This window comes from Cyprinodon tularosa, unplaced genomic scaffold (genome assembly GCF_016077235.1).
Source record: "Cyprinodon tularosa strain WSP-4 unplaced genomic scaffold, ASM1607723v1 ctg376, whole genome shotgun sequence".
Taxonomy (NCBI): domain Eukaryota; kingdom Metazoa; phylum Chordata; class Actinopteri; order Cyprinodontiformes; family Cyprinodontidae; genus Cyprinodon; species Cyprinodon tularosa.
The window spans coordinates 329,483-353,689 of record NW_024039092.1 but is presented as its reverse complement, the minus strand read 5'-3'; the positions used below and the strand labels follow the sequence as shown (position 1 = coordinate 353,689).

Sequence of the window (24,207 nt, the reverse complement as noted above, 5' to 3'; positions counted from 1 at the left end):
CTGACACGACAACTAATAATCCTCACAAGTCCTACTGTACAGCAAACATGGAACAAGTTTCTATGGTCAGATGAGGCCAAACAGATGAAATGCCAGTGTGTTGGTCTAAAACATAAAACCTAGTAATATAGATGGATATATGTGGTTATAATGTGACAAAATGGAGGAAAACATATCCAAGGCTTCTGAATACCTTTGCAAATCCCTGCATGTGTGTAGATTACCTCCACAGAGTGTCATGTGCGTCTGAGTGGTTAACCCCCTCAGATTGCTTTGCAAGCAGAATAACTCCACATATCTGCGCTGTATCAGGTTCACCCGCCGTGTCTGCCCGCTCACTGTAACCTTTGTCTTGCACAGTATAATCTGTCAGCAGTAATTAGATTTTACATAACTCGCATAATTTGGTGGATTTAATCAGAAGCTCGGGGTATGCAGAAAGCGAGAGTTCAGATTAGCAGCGACGCAGAAAGTTTCAACATCTGATAACACTAAACCCAAGTGAGAGCTGATTATTGGACTCCGTCTAAAGGAAAGAGGAGTTTGCTGTAATCTGCACGGCCTCCTCAATCTCTGGTTTGTTTCCTTATTGTGTTGGATGCAGGGTTTCTTTCCAACAGAATAAAACTTTCAGACCATGAGGATTGTTTTCGATAGATGACAGAAATAGACTTTCTTTTTTGACACGCTTCAAGCAGCATCTTTACATTCATAGGCTAACACCGCCGGGCTCACTTCATGTTAGTCTTTTTGGGAAACGGAGAGGGAAGAAGTCAACCTGATGCGTCCGTCTGGTGAATCGATAGTTTTGTTCTTGAACATAAGCAGCTGTAGAAACTGATGAGAGCACAGTGTCAGCACCAGGGACTGCAGGATCAATTTTCTCCGCTGTTGTTTCAGAAACATTGAAGTTCACAAGAGCAACGCATCTCTTTCTCTCTCTCCTTATGCTTTCTTTCACTTTTTGCAAAGACAAACTTCCAGTTTGTTGCCCTCAGTGAGATTTCCCCAATTAGAGCACTGTGCATTTTAAGCAAACCTTTCTGACAGCGACACATATGATCTGGCGTATTCATAATGGCCTCAGTTTATAGTAATGTGGTCAGTTTAGTACCTTTTTGCAGTAAATGGCTCACCAGATTGTTTTCTGCTTTTATGGAGGCTTAATATTTATGTCAACTTTGCATTTTAAAGTGAAAAAATAAATAAACAAAGCTAACAATTCAAACCATTTTAAAATGCTTGAAAGTCTGCAAGGATATAGAAATTAGCTGTATTACAATCTTGGTAAATCTGAATCCCTCCCTGCCTGTGGCAAACGAAAGGCCCTTAAGGAAATTTCACTATCTAGATAGACAAAGTAACCTTTCAGTTTCTATGTCAGAACATGTCTTACCTGCACAGTTTTATCCCAAGTGCTTTTTTTAGATTTGAAATTTGGAAAAGATTTAAAGTAAGCAGGTATGGAAAACAGATCTGAATAGATGTTATTGTCGGAATTCGGGATGTCCCACTCCGATATGGATATCGGCCAAGTAACTAATATCAGAATGCATATAAAATAGGGCTGAAACAATTTATGGGATTAATAGTGATTAATAGATTTTTAAATAATCGTCAACTAATTTGGTAATTAACTTGTGACCTTACGGGGATTCTGTCAGATCAGCATATGCATGGTCAATATCCATTTATCTATTGAGTTTTCTAAGAAAATACACTTTAAAGTACCTTGACGGGCATGTATCCCTTTAGTCATGTACAAAAAAAACAATTGAATTACTTACTTTTTGGTGTTTTTTGAAGTTTATGGAGATCTGACCTTAAATATATTTTTTGTACATGATTAAAGGGATACACGCTCGTCGAGGTAGTTAAACAGGGTTTCCGCTGGTCATTAAAAGTCATTAAATTATTATTTTCTAAAATAAGGCCTTAATTGGCATTAAAATTCATTAAATGTGATTACAGTGGTGTTTAAAATGCTTTACTTATTTATTTATTTTTTTAATAGGTTCCTGCTCTATGTGTTTGCACAGAACTGCTTCCGGTTGATTGTAATACTACTTGGATGTAAAATATATTGCCATCATGGCTTTGTAAAGCTGCTGCCTACCTTTGTGAAGCAGGAAAAAGACTAATACAAAGTGAATCCAGTAGAATTTTTTATTGCCTACCTGGAATGGGTGACAATAGTTGAATAAGATTTTGGCTCTCAAAATGGTATCGATGCCCTATTTGTTGGTACTCACCGATACCAATACCACCATGTTAGTGCTGGATCGGGGCCCCGCTTGATAGTGGTATCGGTATCAGTCCAACACTAAAGAGTATTAAAAATTATTAAATTAGAGTACCTCATTCCTGTATAAACCCTGTTTAAAGTGTATTTTTGTACAAAACTAAAGGGATAAACTAAAGGGATAATCCCAATGCATATGGACTATAAGTATGCTGGTCTGACGGGGTATACTGATCTGACAGGACACCGGCCCGGGGTCTTTCTGCATGGAGTTTGCATGTTCTCCCTGAGCATGCCTGGGTTCTCTCCAGGTACTCCGGCTTCCTCCCACAGTCCAAAAAACATGACTGTTAAGTTTATTTGGCTTCTCTAAATTCTCCTTAGGAGTAAGTGTGCTGCTGAATGGTTGTTTTTCCTGTTTGTCTCTGTGTTGCCCTGCAACTGGTGACCTGTCCAGGGTGTACCCCGCCTCTCGCCCATTGAGAGCTGGAGATGGGCACCACCACCCCTTGCGATCCCAGCGGGGATAAACTTAAAGGAAGATGGATGGATGGATGGATGGATGGATGGATGGATGGATGAATGGATGGGTGGATGGATGGAGTCGTTACCTACAATATTTGCACACAGACTCTTAAAAGTACCATCTGCTAAAAATGTGACCTACTTACAGCAGAAATTAAGGCAAAACTACAAAGATTTAAAAACATAGAATATATTTTTCCATTTTCTATCTTTTGACAACATCAGAGAGACTTTCTGATTTAGATCTAAGATGGTAAGATTTGGTTAGATTTCACTCTTTGCAGTGCAGGCAGAACGCCAACAAAAGACAAAAACGTGTACATCAGTTTGCAAAATGTTCATACTGCTCATCTTTTTTCACATTTTTTTAACTTGATCGTCTGCATGTAGATGTAGGCGAGAGATTATGAATTAAATTGAAGCGATGTTAAATGACAGAGTATTTGTCGGACATAATGATGCTCTAATCGAAACCAGTTTTTTCCAGGACTTGAGTTGCTCAGTTCTGCAACCTTTGGATTAATCTCTGCGTCAAATGGCTGATTCCTTGATTAGATTGTTGGGCACCCCTCATCTAAAGCTCTCCAATGCTGCTCTGGCTTTATGTTTTTGGTTTCCCTGCAGTTAGGTGAACCTCCTTAATCCCATCATATATTATAATCCATATACTGTCAGGTGTAAGGCTCTTTTATTGTGAAAACGGTTTCCTAATTATGCCTAGTTTTCTCTTGGTCAATCCCAGAAAATCCTGCTTGAATACTCTTTAAGTTTTAGGTTTTATCATGAACGTAAAGAGTCATATGAGCTGTTTAGCAGGGCGCTTTAATGCCCAGGTGATTTAAAGCGAACCAGAGGACCAAAGATCAGCCTCGTTGAACTAAACTGCAGTTTGTTTTGCAAACTCCTGTGAGCTGAAGCAGTTGCTTCATAGTAAAAATCCTCTTTCCTTTCTTACACAGAGTCTTTTGTTTTCTTCTAAGGGATTTTTTCGGTGTGTCCCAAACAAGTCGCTGTAATCCTCTTTCCAAATATGCCGAACACAGACCTTTTATTCCTTATATCCAGCTCCTGCTCTGCCTGCTGTGTTCAGAAACACTCATTTAACATTCTTCTTTAAAACTCAGTAAAAGCTTTTTTTGTCACCTGCATGTTTTCAGTTGATACGTGTATTTTGTTTTTTCCCCTTCTTGTCTCTTTCCTTTTCCTGTCTTGCTTTGTGGATTTGGTGAAAACTCAGGGTGCAGCTTCACCCTCAGCACCGCCGCCGTCACATCGGTTTCTCTGCCGCCGCTGCCCAGGATGACTGACAGCGATCAACCCGACCTGTCCATGTGGATCACTCACTCCGTTTCCCTGTCCCTCACCCACTCCCCGTCCCCCCATTCCCCTCCTGTCCTGTTTAGGTGAGTGATGGAGACGAGAGAGTTGAGCGTGGTGGCTGGCAGCTTCGTGGGTTTCCAGCTTCTCTTCTCGGTGGCCAGCCCGAGGCTCTCCTTAGCCGTCACACCAGGTTACAGACGGCTACCTCCCACCAAGCTCACAGAGTGGAACTCCAGGTGCGTGGGAACAAACGCTGCTAACATTTCACCATAAACACATTATATCCCCATCTGTCCACAGAGGTACAGCAAAAAAAAAAAAAAAAAAAATACTAGTTGCAGGTAGAAAAGTCAATATAAATGTGATTTCTTTGATATGAAGAAAATCTAATATCACGACATATTTGGGCTATAATCACGTGACACCATGTACACATATCACAATAGGTTTAAATAAAATTCAAAAACAATAGAGTGCATGAAATTGCACTGATATATTCATTTAAACTTTTGGTTTCAAATTTAAAACATTTTATTTTTACCAGCTAAAAGTTTTTTACTAATAATCCTGCCACATTATGTCTTTGGGTGTGAGTATTAGACCTTTAACAAGATCCCAGCAACCAAACACTAAACAAAGTAAAAACACACAATACTAAATAATATGTGAAATAAAAACAAGCTATTTTGTGCATAATTAAAAAAAAAAATTACAGAAACAAAAGTGGAAATGTGTCAAAAAATTAGAGCAATATCAGAGCATTTCCAAACTATTTGCATTGATCTTTATGTTCGGGGAATTTTAAAGTCGTAGGGAAATCATTTTTTATTTTATTTTATATACTCTAATTATCCCAGAGGGAAATTACTTCTCTGCATTTAACCCATCCCTTTGGGGAGCAGTGGGCTGCCATTGTGCGGCGCCCGGGAAGCAATGTGGGGTGAAGGGTCTTGCTTAGGGACCCAGAGTGACAGTCTGTGGGAGTGGGGGATCGAACTCACAACCTCAGGATTCAAAGCCCTATGCCCTAACAACTAGACCGCCACTCCCCTTCAATCATATTTAAATGTCAAATTATTCTGGCTTAAACATGTATATAAATGTACTCTTTATCAGACCATATTGTACCAAAATAAAAAAAAAATTCTATAAAAAAAAAAAAAATCCTGTCTTAAAATCTTTTTTTTTTTTCGTTATCTTATGCAGGCCAGTTAGTTATACGTCAGCCTGAACACCTACATTCGGCCAATCATATATCAACGGTCATCTGTCAATCAAATTTTTCCTGTCAAGCATCTTGATTCATATGTCGCAGCTAATATACGCAACGGTTGAAATAAGAAATAAGAATCCTTTCCAATTGAGTTCCATCTCAGTGTTCACGGGGATGGACGTCTGTGTCTTCAGCAGGCGTAGAGCTAACAGAACTGGCAGCGTTGCGAGGCAAGGGCTCAAACATGTATGGCTGGAAGCCTTCTACACCAAACCAAGCTACTGCCGCCCTGGCATCCTCTTCCACAACATCTTCGTCCCCGCTTTCCTCCTCTAAATAAAAAATGTATGATGGAGAAGACTCATCCACGACCTCCGACACTAAACTCTCCTCCTCTTGCATGTTTCCTCTGTCCATAGCGTTCCTTGACAGTGTTGATCTAAGTCGCCAATTTAGTGCTACTTGGTCCCAATGGAATTTCCCATTGGGAATCTACTAGCACTAAGTTGCTAACCGGTTAGCAAGATGCTGCCGACAAACCCGCCACAATCTAACTTGCTTTCGAATCTTCTGCCACAACAATCCCGCCCCCTTGATAAACGGCCAATCCAATTCACTTTATTCACTCCTGTAAAGTCCTGCACCACTCGGGAGAATTCAGAAATGCAACGGTTGGAACAGCCGCTTCCCTACGACTTTAATGTTACTTTTTTGTGATGGTTCTCTTTTTTATGTTTGTTAAAATTGAGACTTTGTGATCATTATGACAATGCATCATGTAAATGAAGGAAGAAAATGAAACATTAGCTCAAAAATTAGCCTTGAAAATATGAGCAACATAAATCGGAGAGTTGACTGATGTCAAAATAATCAGCCCTAAAAACCTCTATCTGTTGATCTGTGTTACTTACTTTAACACCGGAAAGTTCAGTTTTTCCCGAGTGAAAACCGACACTACTGCAGTCAGAAATGCATGGTTTAGTTTAGTTTGTATCTATGTGGTCAAAATCTGTCTGTGAAACATGGAGGAGTTTCTATTAGTTCAAAAGACAATAGAAATGAGGTTATTTTACTCTTTGTTTCCGTCCCTCTCTGAATACCTCCAAGGTTCTCCACTAATGTTTTTAGTCGTTCAGTCAAACTGCTGCTTCAGGCTTTCCGGCCTCGCAGTGAAACGACATCCTGACCAAACTGACCCCTTAGTGGTTTTTGATACTGAAGTTCACACGAGCCGGATCCCGTCTCATTCAAGCAGCCTCACCATCCTGCACATGTGCAGCTGGGATGCAAGCCTGCCGGTTCATGACAGAGGGGTTTAAAGTTTCAAACTCCGGGGTTGGGTTCAGAGGGCAATCATTTGTTGTGCAATATCTCTCCCTGACCCTGTTGAATGTGTCCTCTTCTCTGGTTTGTTTGCTGTCAGCCTGCTCTCAGAGATGACCCTTTCATTCACCCAGCTGCATCTGGCATTAGCCTGTTTGACCGTAGCAGAAAGAACGGAGTGCATCGGCCAAGAAGTCTGAAACAAGTTGGAGGCAAAGCATCTCCTAATGGGTTCACTTCAGAGTGCTTCCCCCGTTGCATAAGACCCAGGTCGGAGTGTGTCAGTGTTGTTTATGTAACCGTGACTTAAGTGCAAGGAGACAAGTGTGAAAGTATCTCCAAAGAGGAAGAACATACTGTGGAATAAAGTAATGAAAAAATAAGATTATGGTTATTATTCCCCTCTTTTTCTACAGTGATTATCAAAACATTCTCATTTTTTTTGTTTTTTATATTATATTACAATAAAGCCACACATTTCTCTGTAATCCATTGAAATTTTACAATGGCCTCCCTTTTTATCCAAATCCATTAAATAACAAACATGCAAACCTACCAAGGTCGAGGGAATATTATGCTGCAGGAGGCTTCTCTCAGGAGAGCCTTGAAGCTGGTGTTGTAGGAAATGAATTTAAGTTAAATAAAGGAGATCGATAGTAATCACTACGTTGGCACTTTTATTTGTCTTTGCAAAGATGAGAACAAGACAATCCTAACATGTCTCAGAGCTCAGTGTTCTGATATAGACAAGGTTTTTCTGACTAACATATAGCCTGCAAAGAGCTGTGAAGGTCTCATCATGCAGCTTAATCAAAACAAGTTCTAGTTTAAGAAAATGGTAAACCTTGAAACTAAAGGAATCTGGTCTCCATTCCTACTGGCACTTAGCAGCCCGTCTCAAGCCTGGCTTAAGGGCAGATTAGACTTCTGCAACGGCACACATCAAGTGTCGCTTGGGTCTGGTCGCAAACCAGTTTTGCTGGTATGCTTCTGCACTGTCGGTCTGAAATTTCTAGGGATGCACAGCGGTTTCCCGCAAAAGCGCAAGGGGGAGCCTAATCGAGAACTCGCGAGATCTTCGGTGGATGGTTGATGGATCTTTGGAAGATGGTCACGAGAACTTCGACGGATGGTCATGATGACTTTGGCGGCACCGGCGGGAGTGTTTATCGTCCAAAACAACAATGGCGTGTCAGCAAGATATCACGGTCACTGTGATTGATCTAGAGTTGCTAGACATCGAAGAGGAACAGGTAATGAAGTTGGAAAAAATACCAATTAACCTTTCGTCATAGCTGTCCATTGTAGTTGTTCCTCGGGTTTTTAAAGATGGTGCACCCTGGCACTGAATCGGGAAGGACGACCACACAGACAGCTGGAAAGTCATACCAAGGACCAATCACAGCTGCTTTTTGTCCGTGCACTTCCGCTTGAGGTCTGCGTGGGTTTGCAACCGTCCGAGGCTTAGTCAGGATTTTTTTTGAGACAGAGACAGATTTGATGGTTGAAGAGGCTTTGCGTCAGAAGCATAAATTGGCCTTTATGCTCAGAAACCAGGTCGTCTGCATGTGTTGCAGTTAACGCAGGTATCCCCGCCCCTACAGCAGACACTCTGGTGCACCTCCCCAAAATTGTAGGTGACTGCAGACAGTGCCGCAGATAGTGTTGCAGGGGGGAGAGAATGGAGGCCTCTGATTGGTCAATTATACATCCGCTCTACACTGTGCATATTTCCTGTTTGGTACCTTACTGTCTTGTTTTTTGTGCATGACCGCCATTGTGGAATGACTCGTGAAGATGTACCAGCTAAAAGAGCGAGTCTGCGAAGAAGTGACGAAAAACCCGTACATTGGTCCAGTTGCCATTATTGTTGAATGACAACACGCCACCCACCACATTCACAATCCTATCTAGTTTGTGATTGTCCCTCTTGCGTTGTGGCGTGGAATAATATAGCACAGACCACGCTTCAAAATTGTCCATAAATCAAAAATATCTGCATCATAGCTGCGACAAGCTAACTGCAACAGTTCATTTCAGTTTATGAATATAGCGCCAATTCACAACACGTTATCTCAAGGCACTGTACAGTTCACCAGATCATACAGTCAAATTGAATCAAATTTTCTATGTAAGGAAAACCAGCTGATTACATCGACTAATAGACTTAAATGCAATCCCTCACACTATGATGAAGAGGATGCTCACTATTTTACTTAATTCTCTCCCTTTTTTAAAGTATTTCTTTGTGTAAAAACTGTCCAGAATTTATTAAAAGTTGCATTGAGCTAAAAAGGGGACCAACCGGAAGTTAATGTGTTTAAGAATAAAAAAAAAGAGTTTGTGAAAGGTTAGAGGCTGTCTGGGAGTGGCCTAGTTAAAGCCCATTGTGTACCTTTCGCTGTGCAGAGGTTCTCCATCCAATCCGACTTAGCTTGAGTAATTTTCTGATTTGGAACAAATTGTGGAAAATATGAGTAACTGGCTGCACATTGAAAGGTACAGATGAATAGAATAGAATATAATACATTTAATTATGCAATAAATGCACACATAGACAAATTAAATAACCAGGACACTAAAATCTAAAAGATAAAAGGCAAAATTGAATAAAAGCAGCAATTAAAGCTTGGAGCAATTAGATTTGGTGGCATCATGAAAATAATCATTATTGCTCCTTAGAAATGACTTTTTAAAAAGAGTTTAGATGGAGAACAGCACCTGGGTTAAAGGTTGCTCTCTTTCTCAGGGTCTTTCTGGCTGGACATCAGAGGCTTTACTGCTGCAGGAATGTAAACGTTCTGCAGCTGTAACAGCTGGATCTTTAAAGTAGGGCTTCCCAAAAATTCTTTCCATAATCTCCCCCCCTGCAAACTAACAGACAATCCTACTAAATATGTAAAAACAATTTGAACATTTATCTTAATTTTATCCCTGTTCAACTATTGTTTTATGCTTGTTTAGCATAAGAATATTACCCACCATTTTTTCACCGCTGCATTTTATTCCTACTTTGTAACAAATAGTTCAGCTAACCCATTCTCTATTGACTCTCACATACATTCCTAAAGATTGCTTCATAGAACAAAAGATTGATTAAAAAAAAATAATTTCTCGCAACCTTTAACTATCATTACTTTACTAATTTCCTGTTGAAAGCTAATATAGTAAAAATATCATATGACCATTTAGACTTAGACTTAGCTTTATTTATTTCTTGGGATTACTTCTTCAGGGAAATTCTGGTTCCAGTAGCTTATATAGAGTACAAAGAGTTAAAGCAAAAGTCCATTAAAGATAAAAATATGGCAAACAACATAAAAAGTGTATATAGTACCAAAAAAAGCATAAAAAAAAAAGAAAAGTTGTAATGTCTTTGAATCTGTTTCCCTTGGATATAAATGTGTCTTCACAGTAGAGAACTAGTAGTTTAAGTTGTCTTAATTTTTAAGGTGAAATCATATCCAAAGGATTTATTCTAAATGTTGAGAATCATAATCGAGTCGATTCTTGAAATTTGAATTATTATCCATCCCTACAACTAACTGTTGACGATGATAACAGAAACAAAAGAAATCAAACCCTTGGAAGGGCAGAGCTGGGCATGTTATCTGTCCGTAGGCCTTTCATACTAATGCTGTTGTCCACTTATAGACGTGCTCTGAGTTTTATTTAGAGTATCTTTAAAGGTCAGGAAGCCAGACTCATTCAGGGATGTTACTGTAAAAGAGGAACGGCATTTCAATCCAGTGCCCCGTTAATGAAGGTGGGATAGTACCTTCTGATGTAGTTAGCCTCAAAGTTTAGTTAACTTTTTTTATGTTAATATCATAAAAGGTTATATTTAAAGGAATAGTACACCCAAAACATGATCAGCCTTCATTTTCTACTCACCCCCATGCTGAACAACACTCTGGAGTACTTTTTTGATATCTCAAATGCATCTGGAGATCTGGGAGGCTTCTTGCTGTCTGCTGACATTCAAATAATGGAGGTCTATGGTGCCCGAGGCAGAAAGGTCCATAAAAGTCCACAAAAAACGTTTCAATATTCCTCCATACTGCTCGTCCAATGTATTCCAAGTGTCCTGAGTGGGTAGCATCCAGAATTTACTCGAAACGAAGTCATTTAGAATGTTTTTAGAGCATAAACAGTAGTGTATAGGATTTCCTGAAAGCGCGCACATGCGCTCTCACGACGCTACGGAAGCCGGCAGACCAAACCAGCGCATTCAGCTCGGCAAATAACTCATGCTCTTCCTCAACACTGAAGTCCTCAGACATTTTTCTTTCGTTGTTTCTTTCTTTGCACAGGTAAACAGCACATTTCTTCTTCTACGCTTGCATTATTGGCAGAGCAGACGCTGAATGCGCACTTTCATCTGGTTTGGTCTGCCGGCTTCCGTAGCGTCGTGAACGCGCTTTCAGGAAATCCTATACACTACTGTTTATGCTCTAAAAACATTCTAAATTACTTCGTTTCGAGTAAATTCTGGATGCTACCCACTCAGGACACTTGGAATACATTGGACGAGCAGTATGGAGGAATATTGAAACGTTTTTTGTGGACTTTTATGGACCTTTCTGTCTCAGGTCACCATAGACCTCCATTATTTGAATGTCAGCAGACAGCAAGAAGCCTCCCAGATCTCCAGATGCATTTGAGATATCAAAAAAGTACTCCAGAGTGTTGTTCAGCATGGGTGTGAGTAGAAAATGAAGGCTAATCATGTTTTGGGTGTACTATTCCTTTAAGAGTAAAGTTTATAATATTTCATGATAATGAAAAAAAATGTTCCTTTTATTGCCTCTTTTTTTGCGCCTGCCCCGTTTGCTTTTTTTATTCAAAATGTCAGGAATAGCGTTGAGTTTGAGGTTTTATACAGTAGCCCAGTAAAGCCTTGTCATTCCTGAAATTTTAAATTGAAAAAGCTTCCTGGATGGAAAGCGAAACATCTTCAAACTTGGAAACGTAGTTTTAATGATAGCGGGATCAGGCAGTTAGCTGACGGTTGAGCCAGTTTGGGCCGGCGCCTGCAGCCTGTAGAACGTCCCAGAGACTTGAACAGTGATAAAGTAAGAACTGTGATCCTGGTAAAGGGGAGATAAGAGCAGCAGGCTCTCAGAAACACTTCTTCTGTGACCCAGATAACCACTCCAAAGGTCAGGGAGAGGCTTTCTGGGGCCTAATTTAACACGCACATGTAAATACATGTTTCTGCAGGCGTGCGTGGCTATTTATCAAGTCCAACTATCGGTTCCTGATTATCCGAGTCCAGTTTGTGGTTGTAATGCTGTGTGTGTTTGTCTGTTCCCAGGCTGGTGTCTACTGTGCACGCCTTGATCGTTGGGCTCTTCTGTTTGTACATCCTGTGGTTTGATGACGCCGTCAACGCCAACCCTGTCTGGTAAGAGTTATGGAAATGCAGAAGTTTTTCTGAAGGGGGGAAAAAGGGATTGGTTTCTTTTATTTTAATATATCAGACTGACAGGCAATCAGGAAGGGAGGAGGAACCAGTGGAGGATTGTCAGGGAAGTAATTAAATAACGTCTACGTTGACAAAGATGGCAGTCTGGCCTTCAAACGGAGAGAAGGAAGAGGATAGGGTAGATTTAACATGTCAGTCTCCAGTGGGCGCCTTTGATTCCTGTCTCTGGTTTCTCCTCCTCTTTCCCCTGCTCTGGGTTTTCTTCTCTTTTCTTTTTACTTGCGCTGCAGATATTTTATTTTGAGTTTCTAATATTCAGTTCTTAGCTTTCTTACCAGACTCTTTTCTTCCTCTTCTTATTCCTTCCATTTGTTTCTGTCAGTTTCACTTCCCCGGCTGCCGCTCAGACCCAAACCCAACCATAAAGACTCCTTTTCTGCATTCTCCTCCCCCTCTAATATATGCAGCCCGCCTCCCTGGCGTTCATTGTCTCTGTGTTGAGCCTGAACAGCTGATGGAGCAGAAAAGAGAGGCAGGGAAGGAGGAAGAAAAGATGGGGACACCCCTCTTCCCTCCCTCTAGCAGGTCTAGCATTCATGTGTTCAGTGAACTCTGGTTGCTTTAGGAGCTTCACTTTTCTTTTGTCCTTTATTTCTTGCTAGTGGTGGCTCGTTATTGGCGTTAATCTGTCCTCATAGTTGGGTTGGGGGCTGGGTCTATATTAATGATGACCCTCACCTTGATATTTTAGTGCGGCTTTATATCTGGGGGCGAGAACGAATCCGTCTTCCAACCTGTGTAGGCGTCCTGTGAAATGATCACATCTAACGTAACGCACTGACAATAATGCAGCTATAAGCACAGCTCTATCAGCCAAGCTAAGCAATCTCCTCGCTCAGTGGATAACCACAAGCTGCCAGGCTATCAGAGAGGCTGATAGGCTGAGCTCGATCTCCGGGTGGCCACAGGGGACCCATCTTACAAAATACCTGCGAGGCGATCTATCATGAGGAGAATACATGACCAGCACGCCGCGGAGAAAGATGTGTGTCCGATTTTTGGAGACACTATATTGCAGGGGTAACCAATTAAAACTCAGCGGAGTCAGAATAAAGAAAATCAACAACCAGTAAAGGTCTGGAGACATTTTTAATTATAATCTGTTACTTTAAACAGAATTTAACTGTTAAGAACTTTAAACAGAATTTAACTTATTTTTGCAGTAAAAACACATTAACAAATGGTCAAAAAAAAGTATAACTGCGTAAAAAACTTAAGTGAGAAAACAAGATTACGTGTGATTTTTCAATTATGTAAAAAAGTAAACCTTTTCTTTGAAATTCTGGAGGAAGCGCACACATATCATGAATGCCTTCGGCAAAATTCTAATTAGTGATATTAATTCCAAGATTACAGTTAAAAAATGTATCTATGCCCACCAATATTTCTTTTATTGCGTTTCTAAAGCATTCATTTGAAAAAACAATATTAATGATTTTATGTTAGATTTTGTTGGGGTTTTAATTGATTGAAAGTGAAAGACTTTTTCAGATTTTTGGATTAAGTCTTACAAATTGCATTCTTTTTACATTTTTATTTACAGTGGAGGGTAGCATAAAGGGAAGAGGATGTGAAATGCAATTTGGAAAGAATTCAATTTCTCACTCTGAAAAAAGGTGTTTAAAAAAAAAAAATAAAGCACAGAAAACAGCAAAGTTACTCTCAAAACCTTTTATGAATAAAACTTTTTTGTTTCTTTTTTTAAATGCATTTTTTACAAGTTTCAGTGTAAAAAAATGTGTTTTATTTTTTTTAAATAATCCTTTACAAAACATCTTTGCAACAATAATTGAGCAAAATTTGCCCTTGATAGTAAAGGACTGTGTCAGATTTTTACAGCAGATGCTTTTTGGACTAAAAGGTGGTACCCAGGAGTCAGAGGTACCCCGCTGACTCCCTTTAATCCAGAGGAGCAACAGCTCTACTCCACACTCCTCCAGATGTCTCCCATCCTCACAGCAACCCTACAGATAAAGCTCTTTAGTTGGTTGTGTCTGACCAGATCAGTCAGAACACAGTTAAGTTACAGCTTTGCTTTTTGGCTCAGATCTTCCTTCATCATAACGTAGCAGATCTGCACCCAGAAAAGACCATTAAAAATGTTCCACGAAGCAAAGAGAACCTCAGCCCAGAGAAGAAATCAGCAATTAGCCAGCCTTAGAGAGAAAGAGGGAGGAGGTGCCTGATGGGGAGCAGCTGGGTTCTGCCTCCATACGCTACAGGATGTTTTCCTCATTTAAAGCACCCACCTTTGAGGGGCGACATCGGCTGCTTGGGCAGTGGGCATGTCCCTTTCCCAGCTTCATATTCTTTCTGAAGTTTGGACAATACCAAGTTAGTGATCAGCTTGGAAAATAAAATCTTAACTTAAAAACTCTTCAACTTCCAGTGTTTAACTGGGCGCCAAATTGACGCCTTTTTGGGTCGGTAAAAAAAGTCCAGATTTTGCTAAACAAGGTCAGAGGAAAAAAAGATTCTTGCTTAAAGGCACACTCTGCAACATTTTTCAGTTAATTGATGTGTTCCATAATGTTTTGGATGATTAAATTAGTCATTTCAGGTCGAACAAAGGTTTTCTCGGCCGCCCTGGTGGTCTGTAGGGGAAATACCGTACTTGCAATTGCAGGAGCCCTCGGCCCGCACCCACAGGCTCAGAAGTCTTGTGCATCGCGAGAGTCGGTCTTGCTTTACAGCGAGAACTGCACATGCATAACAAATAATGTATGAAAACATGCTAAATTTTCAAACTTGAAAATTGGAATGAAATAGTCACTTACCACAGTAGACATGGTGATTCGTTGGTTCGCCTGTCTGCTAAGCTCAAAACAACCGCGCCTGGCTTGACGGAGAAACCAGGAGAACAGCTGAGCATATTTACGACAGTGCACTTTTACTTTCGCCCTCTGGGGGGAGCCTCGCTGGAAAATCAACACCGGTTGCATAGTATACCTTTAATATCTGGGTTAATAGGTTCTCTAACTTTTCTTGGTGCGCTCACGTTGACAGCTATTCCAGCAACAGAGTCACAACATCCTGGTGCTATCCTGGTGATATTTCAGCCAGCAACCTTCATTTCAAGGGACGTTTTTCCTCCCCACTGTCGCTACAAGCATGCTTGGTGTGAAGGATTGCCTTCGAGTGAACGAGTCGAAGCAATCAACTGGTTTTCCTTAGATAGAAAACTTTGAATCAATTTGACTGGATGATCTGGTTGGATTGTCTCTGTAAAGTGCCTTGAGATGAGTCTGAAAAACATTCACTTTCAATGCCTTAAAAAGCTGCTTTTAGGCTTTCCATATTACATTTAAAAAAGCATTGCCTGTTAATAATAGTCTCTAGATGAAAATAATAAATTGCCAATTTACTTTTTTCATTTAGTGGGGGAATAATAATGAACACAGTCAGATAAACAGAAATCAACTGAACATTTGCCAAATAAAGCAAAAAATTCACCATCATAGCCAGCGGTACTTCACACACAGCTATGCCGAGAGAGGGCTGCTGCAGACGGGCTAATGTTAGCTCTGGTTGGGGTTAGCCTCAGAGGTCCGCTGCTTGTCATGGTCCTCTCAACATTGAAACTTTTTTTTAAATTATGCACTAAATCAGTAAAAGAGCCATATAGTGACGCTTAGAAATATAATGTTCTCGTCTCAAATGATCTAAAAACTTACTTTTATTGAAAAACAGCAACAGAAAAGAGAACTTTTAACTTAATACTCTGAGCTCTGTGAGCGCTAACATGGAAGCTGCTGCAGCCTCAGTGCATGCTGGGACAGCTGTCAATCTCAAGAACGGACAAGTCTGCTCTGATGCATACTTGGTAAACAGGGAGGAGTGAGAAAAATATTTGCGGACTTTGTCCGTTCTCGGTCTGCTGTTTTTTTGAATTGGAACAGTACTAGGGCTGAGGCACGAGTTCATAAGCACATGAGAACTCACAAGTACACATATCGAGAAACAACCTTAGTCTGTGCTGGGCTCCATCTTCCTGTATCACAGCCACATCCAGGCCCGGATTAGTCGTCGCCAACCGACTAGGGCTGTGAATCTTTGGGATTCCCACGATTCGATTTAGAATAGACTCTTCGGGTCACAATTCGATTTTATTCCGATTCTTTTAAATCCAAACGATTCGATTCAGAAATGATTAATTTACGATTCAAAACGATCCTCAGGATCTATTCCAGTCTGCTGTCATGAAAGAAGAGTTCATTTATAAAGACTTTATAATTGTAAATGTTTTATTTACCCATTGCAATAATGTAAACACAGATAGATAAATCCAAGTCAACACTTTGTCTTTGGGTGAAATCTTTCAAGATGAGAACGGGGATTTGAAGTACTCTCGAAATACTTAACTTTACCGTTGCAATCTCTGCAAATCGCATGAGTCATGTCAAGCCCTCTCTTACCCAGGCCGGGTTAAAGGTAAAATCCAAAGTGTTTCCAAATGGATTCTTTTAAAGAACCCGGAGGTGGTTGAATTTCTTTTTCTTCGTCCTCCATACTTTAGCGGCAACTAACACAGTAGCTCACACAACACTACTCACCACTCTGTAGCCTGCTAAGCTAACGCTTGCATGCCTGTGCATAGCTCACGCTGTTCATTGGTTTCGGCAAACACTACGGTGCCTGATAAGGCACATTCACATCCACAAAGAAAATCGTTTTCAAAGAAAATGAGAATCAATTCTGAATCTTTAAATGTTAGAAACGCCATTTGAGCTCAAATCAAATTTTTTCTTCACCCCTACAACTGACAAATACCCAAGATTTTTTACAACTCCAGCGACACTCCCTGCACATCATCACAGATCTCATGACTGTAAACCTCCAAATAGCGTCATTGCTAGAAGCACGTCTTTCCCATCGCTTTGCATCGTAGCGCTCCTGAACGAGCCCCTAAATAAGGATAACGTATAAATCGATTGATCCAGTTACTGGAACCATAATGGTAAAACGTTGGGAGCAACCATTTGTAAATGTTTAGCACTTTTGCAACTTATCAAAGAATAATATCACGAACAAATATTTTTTATTTCCTCTGGATCTTATTGAGGCATTTCTCTTTAGTTGGGGCAGCTGCAGTACATCCTCTGAGGTCATTGCTGTTGTCATTCTGCCTCCTTTTATCTAACATCCAAATTCACCAAACAGGAGCGCTGTTTCCTGTCTTATTTCTCTTTCTTTACTCTCCTTCTAACAGTTCATTGGTTATTTGGAAACATGAACCTTGTGATTAAGGCTATAAACTCATGAATAAACCTGAACTACTGTTTCCTGTCTGAGCTTCACGTTTTCCTTTATGTATTTATATTTTCCTGCCAAAATTTTGAAAATTGACTAAATTCGAGTCTTAAAATGTTTGGACTTGATATTAGAACATAGAAGCTACTCATGTCTCCTTGCAGGCTGAATTCCAGTCAGTTATTCATATATTGAATTAGGAATGTGGGTTTACTGTACATCTGATTAACAGAAGCTGAATCACAAAGATGTGATTAGGGAAACGTCTTTGGACTCTGTGGCGGCAGCAGGCCTGCAGGACCTCTGGTTTCACCTCCGTCCAGCTTGGGTTCTGTTCAACCCGATATTTGCTTGCGGCCTGCAGCGGTAAGGTGATACAGGAGATTGGTTAACAGGAGCTCAGGGTTGAAATGTGCATTAATGGGATGCAAGGATGAAGGCAGAAGCTAAATGATTCAATATCTGCTGCTAAGTGGATGCAGGATGATTATACATTTTTAGGGGGCAGTGAGACGCTCAGGAGCTACGGCTATCATGCTTTATAGTCTGGGCAGCTATCCACACTGAAAAAATGATCTATAAATAAGTAAACATTTCTTAAATTAAGTGTATTTACCCTTAATTTGAGCAGGTAAATGAGATTGTTTGCCAATGGAATGAGTATTTTTCTCTTAAAATAAGATAATTGGATAATATGCACTTGAAATAAGACAATGCAATTGTGTTTTCTTATTTTAAGTGTAAATTGTTTTGTTCCATTGGCAGAATGCATCTTTTACCTCCTGAATCCGAGAACAAATGCACTTATTTTTAAGAAAAAATAACGTATCTAGATATCGATTATTTGTTTTTTTCCAGTGCATACACCCTTCTGATCTTGATGATATAAACCTGTGTGATGCACTGCTACCTACTGGGCAACCGGCGTAAACAAACATCTTCTCGACAAAAATACTGTACTACAGTATTTTTTTTTTTTTAGTTTTTTTTTTTTTTTTATGGAACTAGTGGCTTGTTTTTATGGGAAGTAGGCTGACAGGAAAGGGAGAGACAATCGGGAAAGGACCACAGGCTGGATTGTTTATCTTTATTTCCTCTGACCTTGTTTAGCAAAATCTTGACTCCTCTGATTTTACCGACACAAAAAGGCGTCAATTTGGGCCCCAGTCATAACGAGATAACGAAAGTCGTTAACTTGTTATAAAAAGGTGATTGGTATTTGCTAAAACTGATTACATCCTTCAATACCACAACAGCGGTAAGTAGAAGTCATGGCAGCCTATGTGTAATTCTGTAAATAATCCTGTCTTTAACTTTTAGGTAACGAGACAAGGTTGTTGGTTTGATGATTTGCTTCCACTTCTGATTCATAAGCAATTAGACCTATAGCTCCAGCGCCTTAGCGCTTCATATTCTGTCACCGGGTGGTTTCTGAACACCCCCGTGTCTCTCCTGTAACGGGTATAAGATGCATTAATCCCCAAAATGAGTGAAGATTAAAGACTTTCAATGAAAAACTGTCAGATTTGTTTCTACTCTATTCCATGTAATCCACTCATCCAGCTCGACCTGACAGTGAATGAAAAGAAAAATAGGAAACTAAAAAACTCATTATTTGGGGCGTGCATTTATGGTGGCCATAATCCTCGATGTGGGCGACCCAGGTTCGAATCCGGCCTGTGGTCCTTTCCCGCATGTCTCTCCCTTTCCTGTCAACCTACTTTCCATAAAAACAAGCAACTAGTGCCAATAAAAAAAAAAAAAAAAAAAAAAACGGATTATTTGCGCACAAGCAGTCCGTGACTGCACAACTACGGGCACCGCAGGCATGGATGGACTGGGAATCCAGGGCTGTTGGCCAGCCTCATTCATTACTCAAGCAGGTTAATCATCTCATTATCTCTAGAATCTATATTTGTAGAAGTTAACCGACTGGGAGGGTGTGAAGACTTTTGAGCCGTTTGGACTCGTTTAAAAAGTAAATGTTCAATAACAAATTACTCTGAATAGTTTCACTTTCCACCTAAAGATGGGTTGAAAAATCAAAAAACCCTGGGTGACATTATTCTTATTCATGGTAGTTAGTGTCAACTGGCCTCAGGTCAAGGTCCCCACAGGATAACTGAGCATATCGGTGGTTCTCTGTGTGCGTTGGCCTTGCAGTGTGACTGTTTATACAGTATGTGTGCTGGGAGGTCCTATTACAGGAGCTGCCAGCCGGCCGTTCAGCCACACAATACCTGTCACTGACACCGCCGTCCCAGGTAAACCGAAGCATTGTCCTGATGCACAGACACCCGACAGTCTTTGAAGCAGGATCCTAGGCCAAAGCTGTTTATTCAAATGAAGGAGCGCGTTCAGCAGCATGTTGGTTTTAATTAAGATTTGACTTCACACAGATATACGAGCGCCAAACCTCATCCGCCTCGGTGCTCATATATCATCCACCAAGCATGAAGAGAAATGATTGATCGTCTGTTAATTATTCTGCAGAATTGTTGTGTTTGCTCCCTTAGGGAGTGGATCCGTGATCAGAGTGCAAATAAATGCTAATCCCACTTCCTCTCCTGGCGTGCTAACATTGACTTTAATTATGTCACAGCTGTGCTACATGTCCCTTTACCCTGTGTTTGCTCTTCCACAGGGGTGACCCCAATCTGGTCAAACTAAATGTAGCCATAACCTGTGGTTACCTCCTTTATGGTAAGCTGCTTTTTTTTAGATCTCTGTTGATTATTTATTTTTGCACACAACCCAACTAGACATGTTTTTTTTTTTTTTGTTGCTGTAGTCTTTTAAGCAACTGAACGGTTCATTGCAAAAGCACTTACATCTTAAACCTTCGAGACTTCTACTGTTAAATGCAGTGCAGCTTAATTAACATCAAATTAATATGAATATCTGATGTTAATATGAAATAAGAAGATTTCTGCTGCAGGGACAGGAGGCAGGTTTGAGTAGATGAATATAAAGCAACTCTGGAGGTAAATATCCTGGAAAGCTGCAGGGATGTTTTATCATGTTAGAATGTCCTAGTCAAAGTCTAGACCTTTATATTATTTAAATTCTGAAGTAAACCGACATTCTGACGTTCTTTGTCCAATCTGATTAAGCTTGAGCAAAGAAACAGATGGTAAACACTGAAAGCAACCTGCAGCTTTCAGAAAAATTAGGTTTGATGCATCGACAGGCAGAGGTTTATTACTCCACTGGTTCTCAGAGTTTTTATTTTTTTTATCTCAAGATCATTAAATTTCAAATTTTAGAATTCAGGCAGTGACACACCCGGACCTGGACTTGTTTGGGGGGAAAAAAAGATTTTTTCATTGATCCCAACCTCTAAATCCAACATGGCTGCCCTCCATCTAAAGGATACAGATAGTTACAGCTAAAGCTGTTTGTTAGCACTTCTGCTTCAATGTATCATGTGAAATCAGTTCCAGAAACAGAAATGCAAAGTCCTGATTATTTAATCATGTTGCTGCAGCGTTTAAAATGCCACAAAGTTTTCTGGTAGATTTACAAACAGTCTTTTTTTTTTTTTTTTTTTCCAATGCTCTGATTTGCTGATTGCAGTTTTAGTTTATTGCTGTGTCTCTTAAAACACAACTTTCCTTTTTATTTGACATTGTCTTTCTAATTGAGCATATAAAAGAATAAGAGCTTCCCTTTTTTCGCTTAAGTTCTTGACGAATTAAAAGTTTGTAGTTCTAAAGTGTTGAAATCTAAAGCTGTGCTTGACAGCTTTGTTAAACTTGGGGGAATAACTGGTCATCAGATGCTGGTTAAAAACCAAACGTGCGTTCAGCTCGTTAGACTTTGGTGTCCAAACGTACCTTTGTTTAAACTAGGCTGTTCCTTTATGTTCTCTTACCCAGATTCCAAATCCTCCGTCTCCGTCCTGCATGTTGAGTGTATTACTTGTCTGTCATGTTATTCGATGACATCTTTTCCACATCCACCGCTACTCCTCTGCATGTCACTGTCCACGTACACCTTCGCCTTCCGTCACCGTTAAAATACGGAGCCAAGCTATTTTTGTTTGATCAAATCCGGCCAGGTCAAGATCCGAAATTGCAATCGCACCAAAAAGGAAAAAGAACAACGAGAAGATTCGGTTCATCAAATTAAAATATGGTAGCGACAGCTTGGTAACTATTAATTAGAGAATAATTCTTATTTATTTCCAAAATATAAGGCCATTTAATTAAAAGATTGGATGCAAACTATTGCTACTTTAAAATACCAGGAACCAAATTTCTCATCTTGATCAAAATATTTCTTTTATAACAAGAGGCTTAAAAGTTGAATCAAAGTCACATCTTCCAAGAGCGCATCTCACAACTTCAAAACAAACTTTTTAGCAGGGATGAAGAGATGCTGAGTTTAACAGTTGAGAACAAACAGTTCATAAAAAACATGTATGATCCTAGTTATTCCTGTTACAATAATCCACAACAAAAGGAAAATATTCGGGCAAAAACTGCTCATATGCTGGATGAAACAGGGATTTTTTTAATATGTCATAACTTAAGCGTTCATTTCCGCATATTTTGCTCCTGTGAATTTAATAATAATATAGCGCATGCTCTCCTTGAGCTCCGGGGAAGTTGGAGCAGAGCAAGATGGGAGTATGGAGTCAGAAAGGGGACAAAATGTTTGTACACTTATAAATCTTATTTGAAACTGAAAAATTAAAAATTTAAACAAGAAAAATAGAAGTTGATATGGAATGTCAAATTTTTACTATAAAGTCTGAGAAACTGAAAAAATAAACATGAAACGGTAAGAATTGAATCTAAATGCTTCCCCTCAGCTTGAAAAAACTCATAATTCAGTTTAGGATTATAAATCCCGTTTTTTTTGTTTTTCTTTATTGTAGCTTTAGAGTTTATATTTTCAGATTCAAATCCATTTTTTTTTTTAGTTTCAGGATTTTTTTTTATTTTTTTTACACTTTCAAATCAGTTTTTTTCACATTCGGATTTTGACCCCAATCTGATGTGAGTGGGCAGGGAAACGGATTGACATTACATGTCCCATTACATGTTGCATTCATGGACTGTGGGAACTCCAACAATTTGGTGAACACATTCTCTGCACCATTTATTCGCCTTATTGGGAAAATCCCATGAAAAATATTACATTTAAGACATTTACACTGGAACGGTCATCAATAATCATTCCAGAATACCTTAATATATATAAAAATAAGCAGTCATTTTATAAACCACAAAACTTTCCCATGACCACAAAGTAAATTCTGCATCCGTTCCCGAATAGATAGCGTCTGGACTGAGTGGTTTGAGTGACACTGCTAATCTGTTTAATCAGAAAAGAAAAAAAAAGAAAAAGTGTAATTAAAATACTAAACTGAATTATGAGTTTTTTTGAGCTGAAGGGAAGAATTTAAATATAATGCTTACAGTAGAAAAAAATCGAAATCTAGATAAGTCATTTTTTCTTAAAATAAGTGCATTTTTTCTTGTATTGAGGAGGTAAAATATACATTTTGCCAATGGAACAAGATAATTTACATTTAAAATAAAAAAAAACATAATTGCATTGTCGTATTTCAAGTGCATATTATCTAACTATCTTATTTTAAGAGTAAAAATACTCATTCCATTGGCAAACTATCTCATTTACCTGCTCAAATTAAGGGTAAATACACTTAATCTAAGAAATTTTTACTTATTTCTAGATCGTTTTTCCAGTGTATTATTTTATGTTTGCCTTTGTAATTCCTTAGATTATAGGGGTAAAAATAACATTCAATATCAACTTCTATTTCTTCCGTATGTCTGAGTTTACAAATATTTTGACTCCTTCCTGACTCCATACGAATGGAACCGTGGAGGATGTAGGCTTTGCTTTGCGCAGGCGATCCGGGGCGCAGCGGGGTGGACACGGAGTATGTGGGATTTTCGGTGTTAATCTCAGAAATGTTCTGTTCCTGCAACTATTTGGTGTAAATGCTTTGATTTAAACTATTTGTTATAGTCTGAGAAGTTCAAACGTAACCTACCTTGTTTTTCTGTGAACCCCCCCATTTCTTCCTTTCAGACCTTGTTCTGCTAGCATGTAACTGGAGCACCATGGGGGACAGCTTTTTTGTCTGCCACCACTTGGCGGCGCTGTATGCATATGGATACGTGTTGGTGAGTACCTCTATACTCAGAGTAGATGTGGATTCAATGATCTCCAGCTAATGGATCGTCTCGTTTTTTTGCAGACACGGGGGGTGCTTCCTTATTTTGCCAATTTCCGTCTCATTTCAGAGCTGTCTACGCCATTTGTGAACCAAAGGTAAGATAATCTGCCTTATATCTGCCACGCCAAAGTAATCCTACCTCTTAAACTTACCTATACTGTTTTGATGTTAAATTTTAAAGTCCTTTCTAATGTAAACCATAGAAATAAATGCAGCTAAACTGACTTTGCAGAAATGTAGTAAAATTTGCAATACAGACACATTGATTGATTATTCTTCATTGCAAATTTTTTGTAGCACATTTTGTGAGCTCTAGATGATGAACTAAGAAACAAATAAAACAATTTAAAGAAAAATTAAAGACACAACTTTAATTTTTTTACTTTTACATAAGGTTTCCGCGGGATTTCAACAAATTTGGCTGGAAAACGAGGAATTCGGGACATGGCTGCAGCCTGTCGACGGGTACCCGTTCGTGGCATTAAAATTATTTCTAAGAGCATTAAAAGAGCATTAAAAACCATTAAGTTAGAGTTATTCATTCCTGTATAAACCCTGTTACAACTTGCCAGAAGTTTATTTCAGATTAATGGGGCATAAGAACTAAAAGCTGCTTCTTCATGTCTGGTTCT

General features: G+C 39.5%; 1 protein-coding gene across 2 annotated transcripts in view; it reads left to right on the top strand.

Moving 5' to 3' along the window:
* tlcd4b (TLC domain containing 4b) overlaps positions 1–24,207 on the top strand; it is a 31,911-nt gene that overhangs the window by 5,683 nt on the left and 2,021 nt on the right. The window contains exons 2-6 of one of the 2 annotated variants that reach the window (XM_038296737.1): positions 4,171–4,323; positions 11,941–12,030; positions 20,006–20,064; positions 23,428–23,522; positions 23,597–23,670. In XM_038296737.1, the coding sequence (XP_038152665.1) occupies positions 4,178–4,323; positions 11,941–12,030; positions 20,006–20,064; positions 23,428–23,522; positions 23,597–23,670 (464 nt within the window). In that variant the 5' untranslated portion in view covers positions 4,171–4,177. The remainder of the gene's footprint in view (positions 1–4,170; positions 4,324–11,940; positions 12,031–20,005; positions 20,065–23,427; positions 23,523–23,596; positions 23,671–24,207) is intronic. The other variant, XM_038296738.1, reaches the window with a different exon arrangement.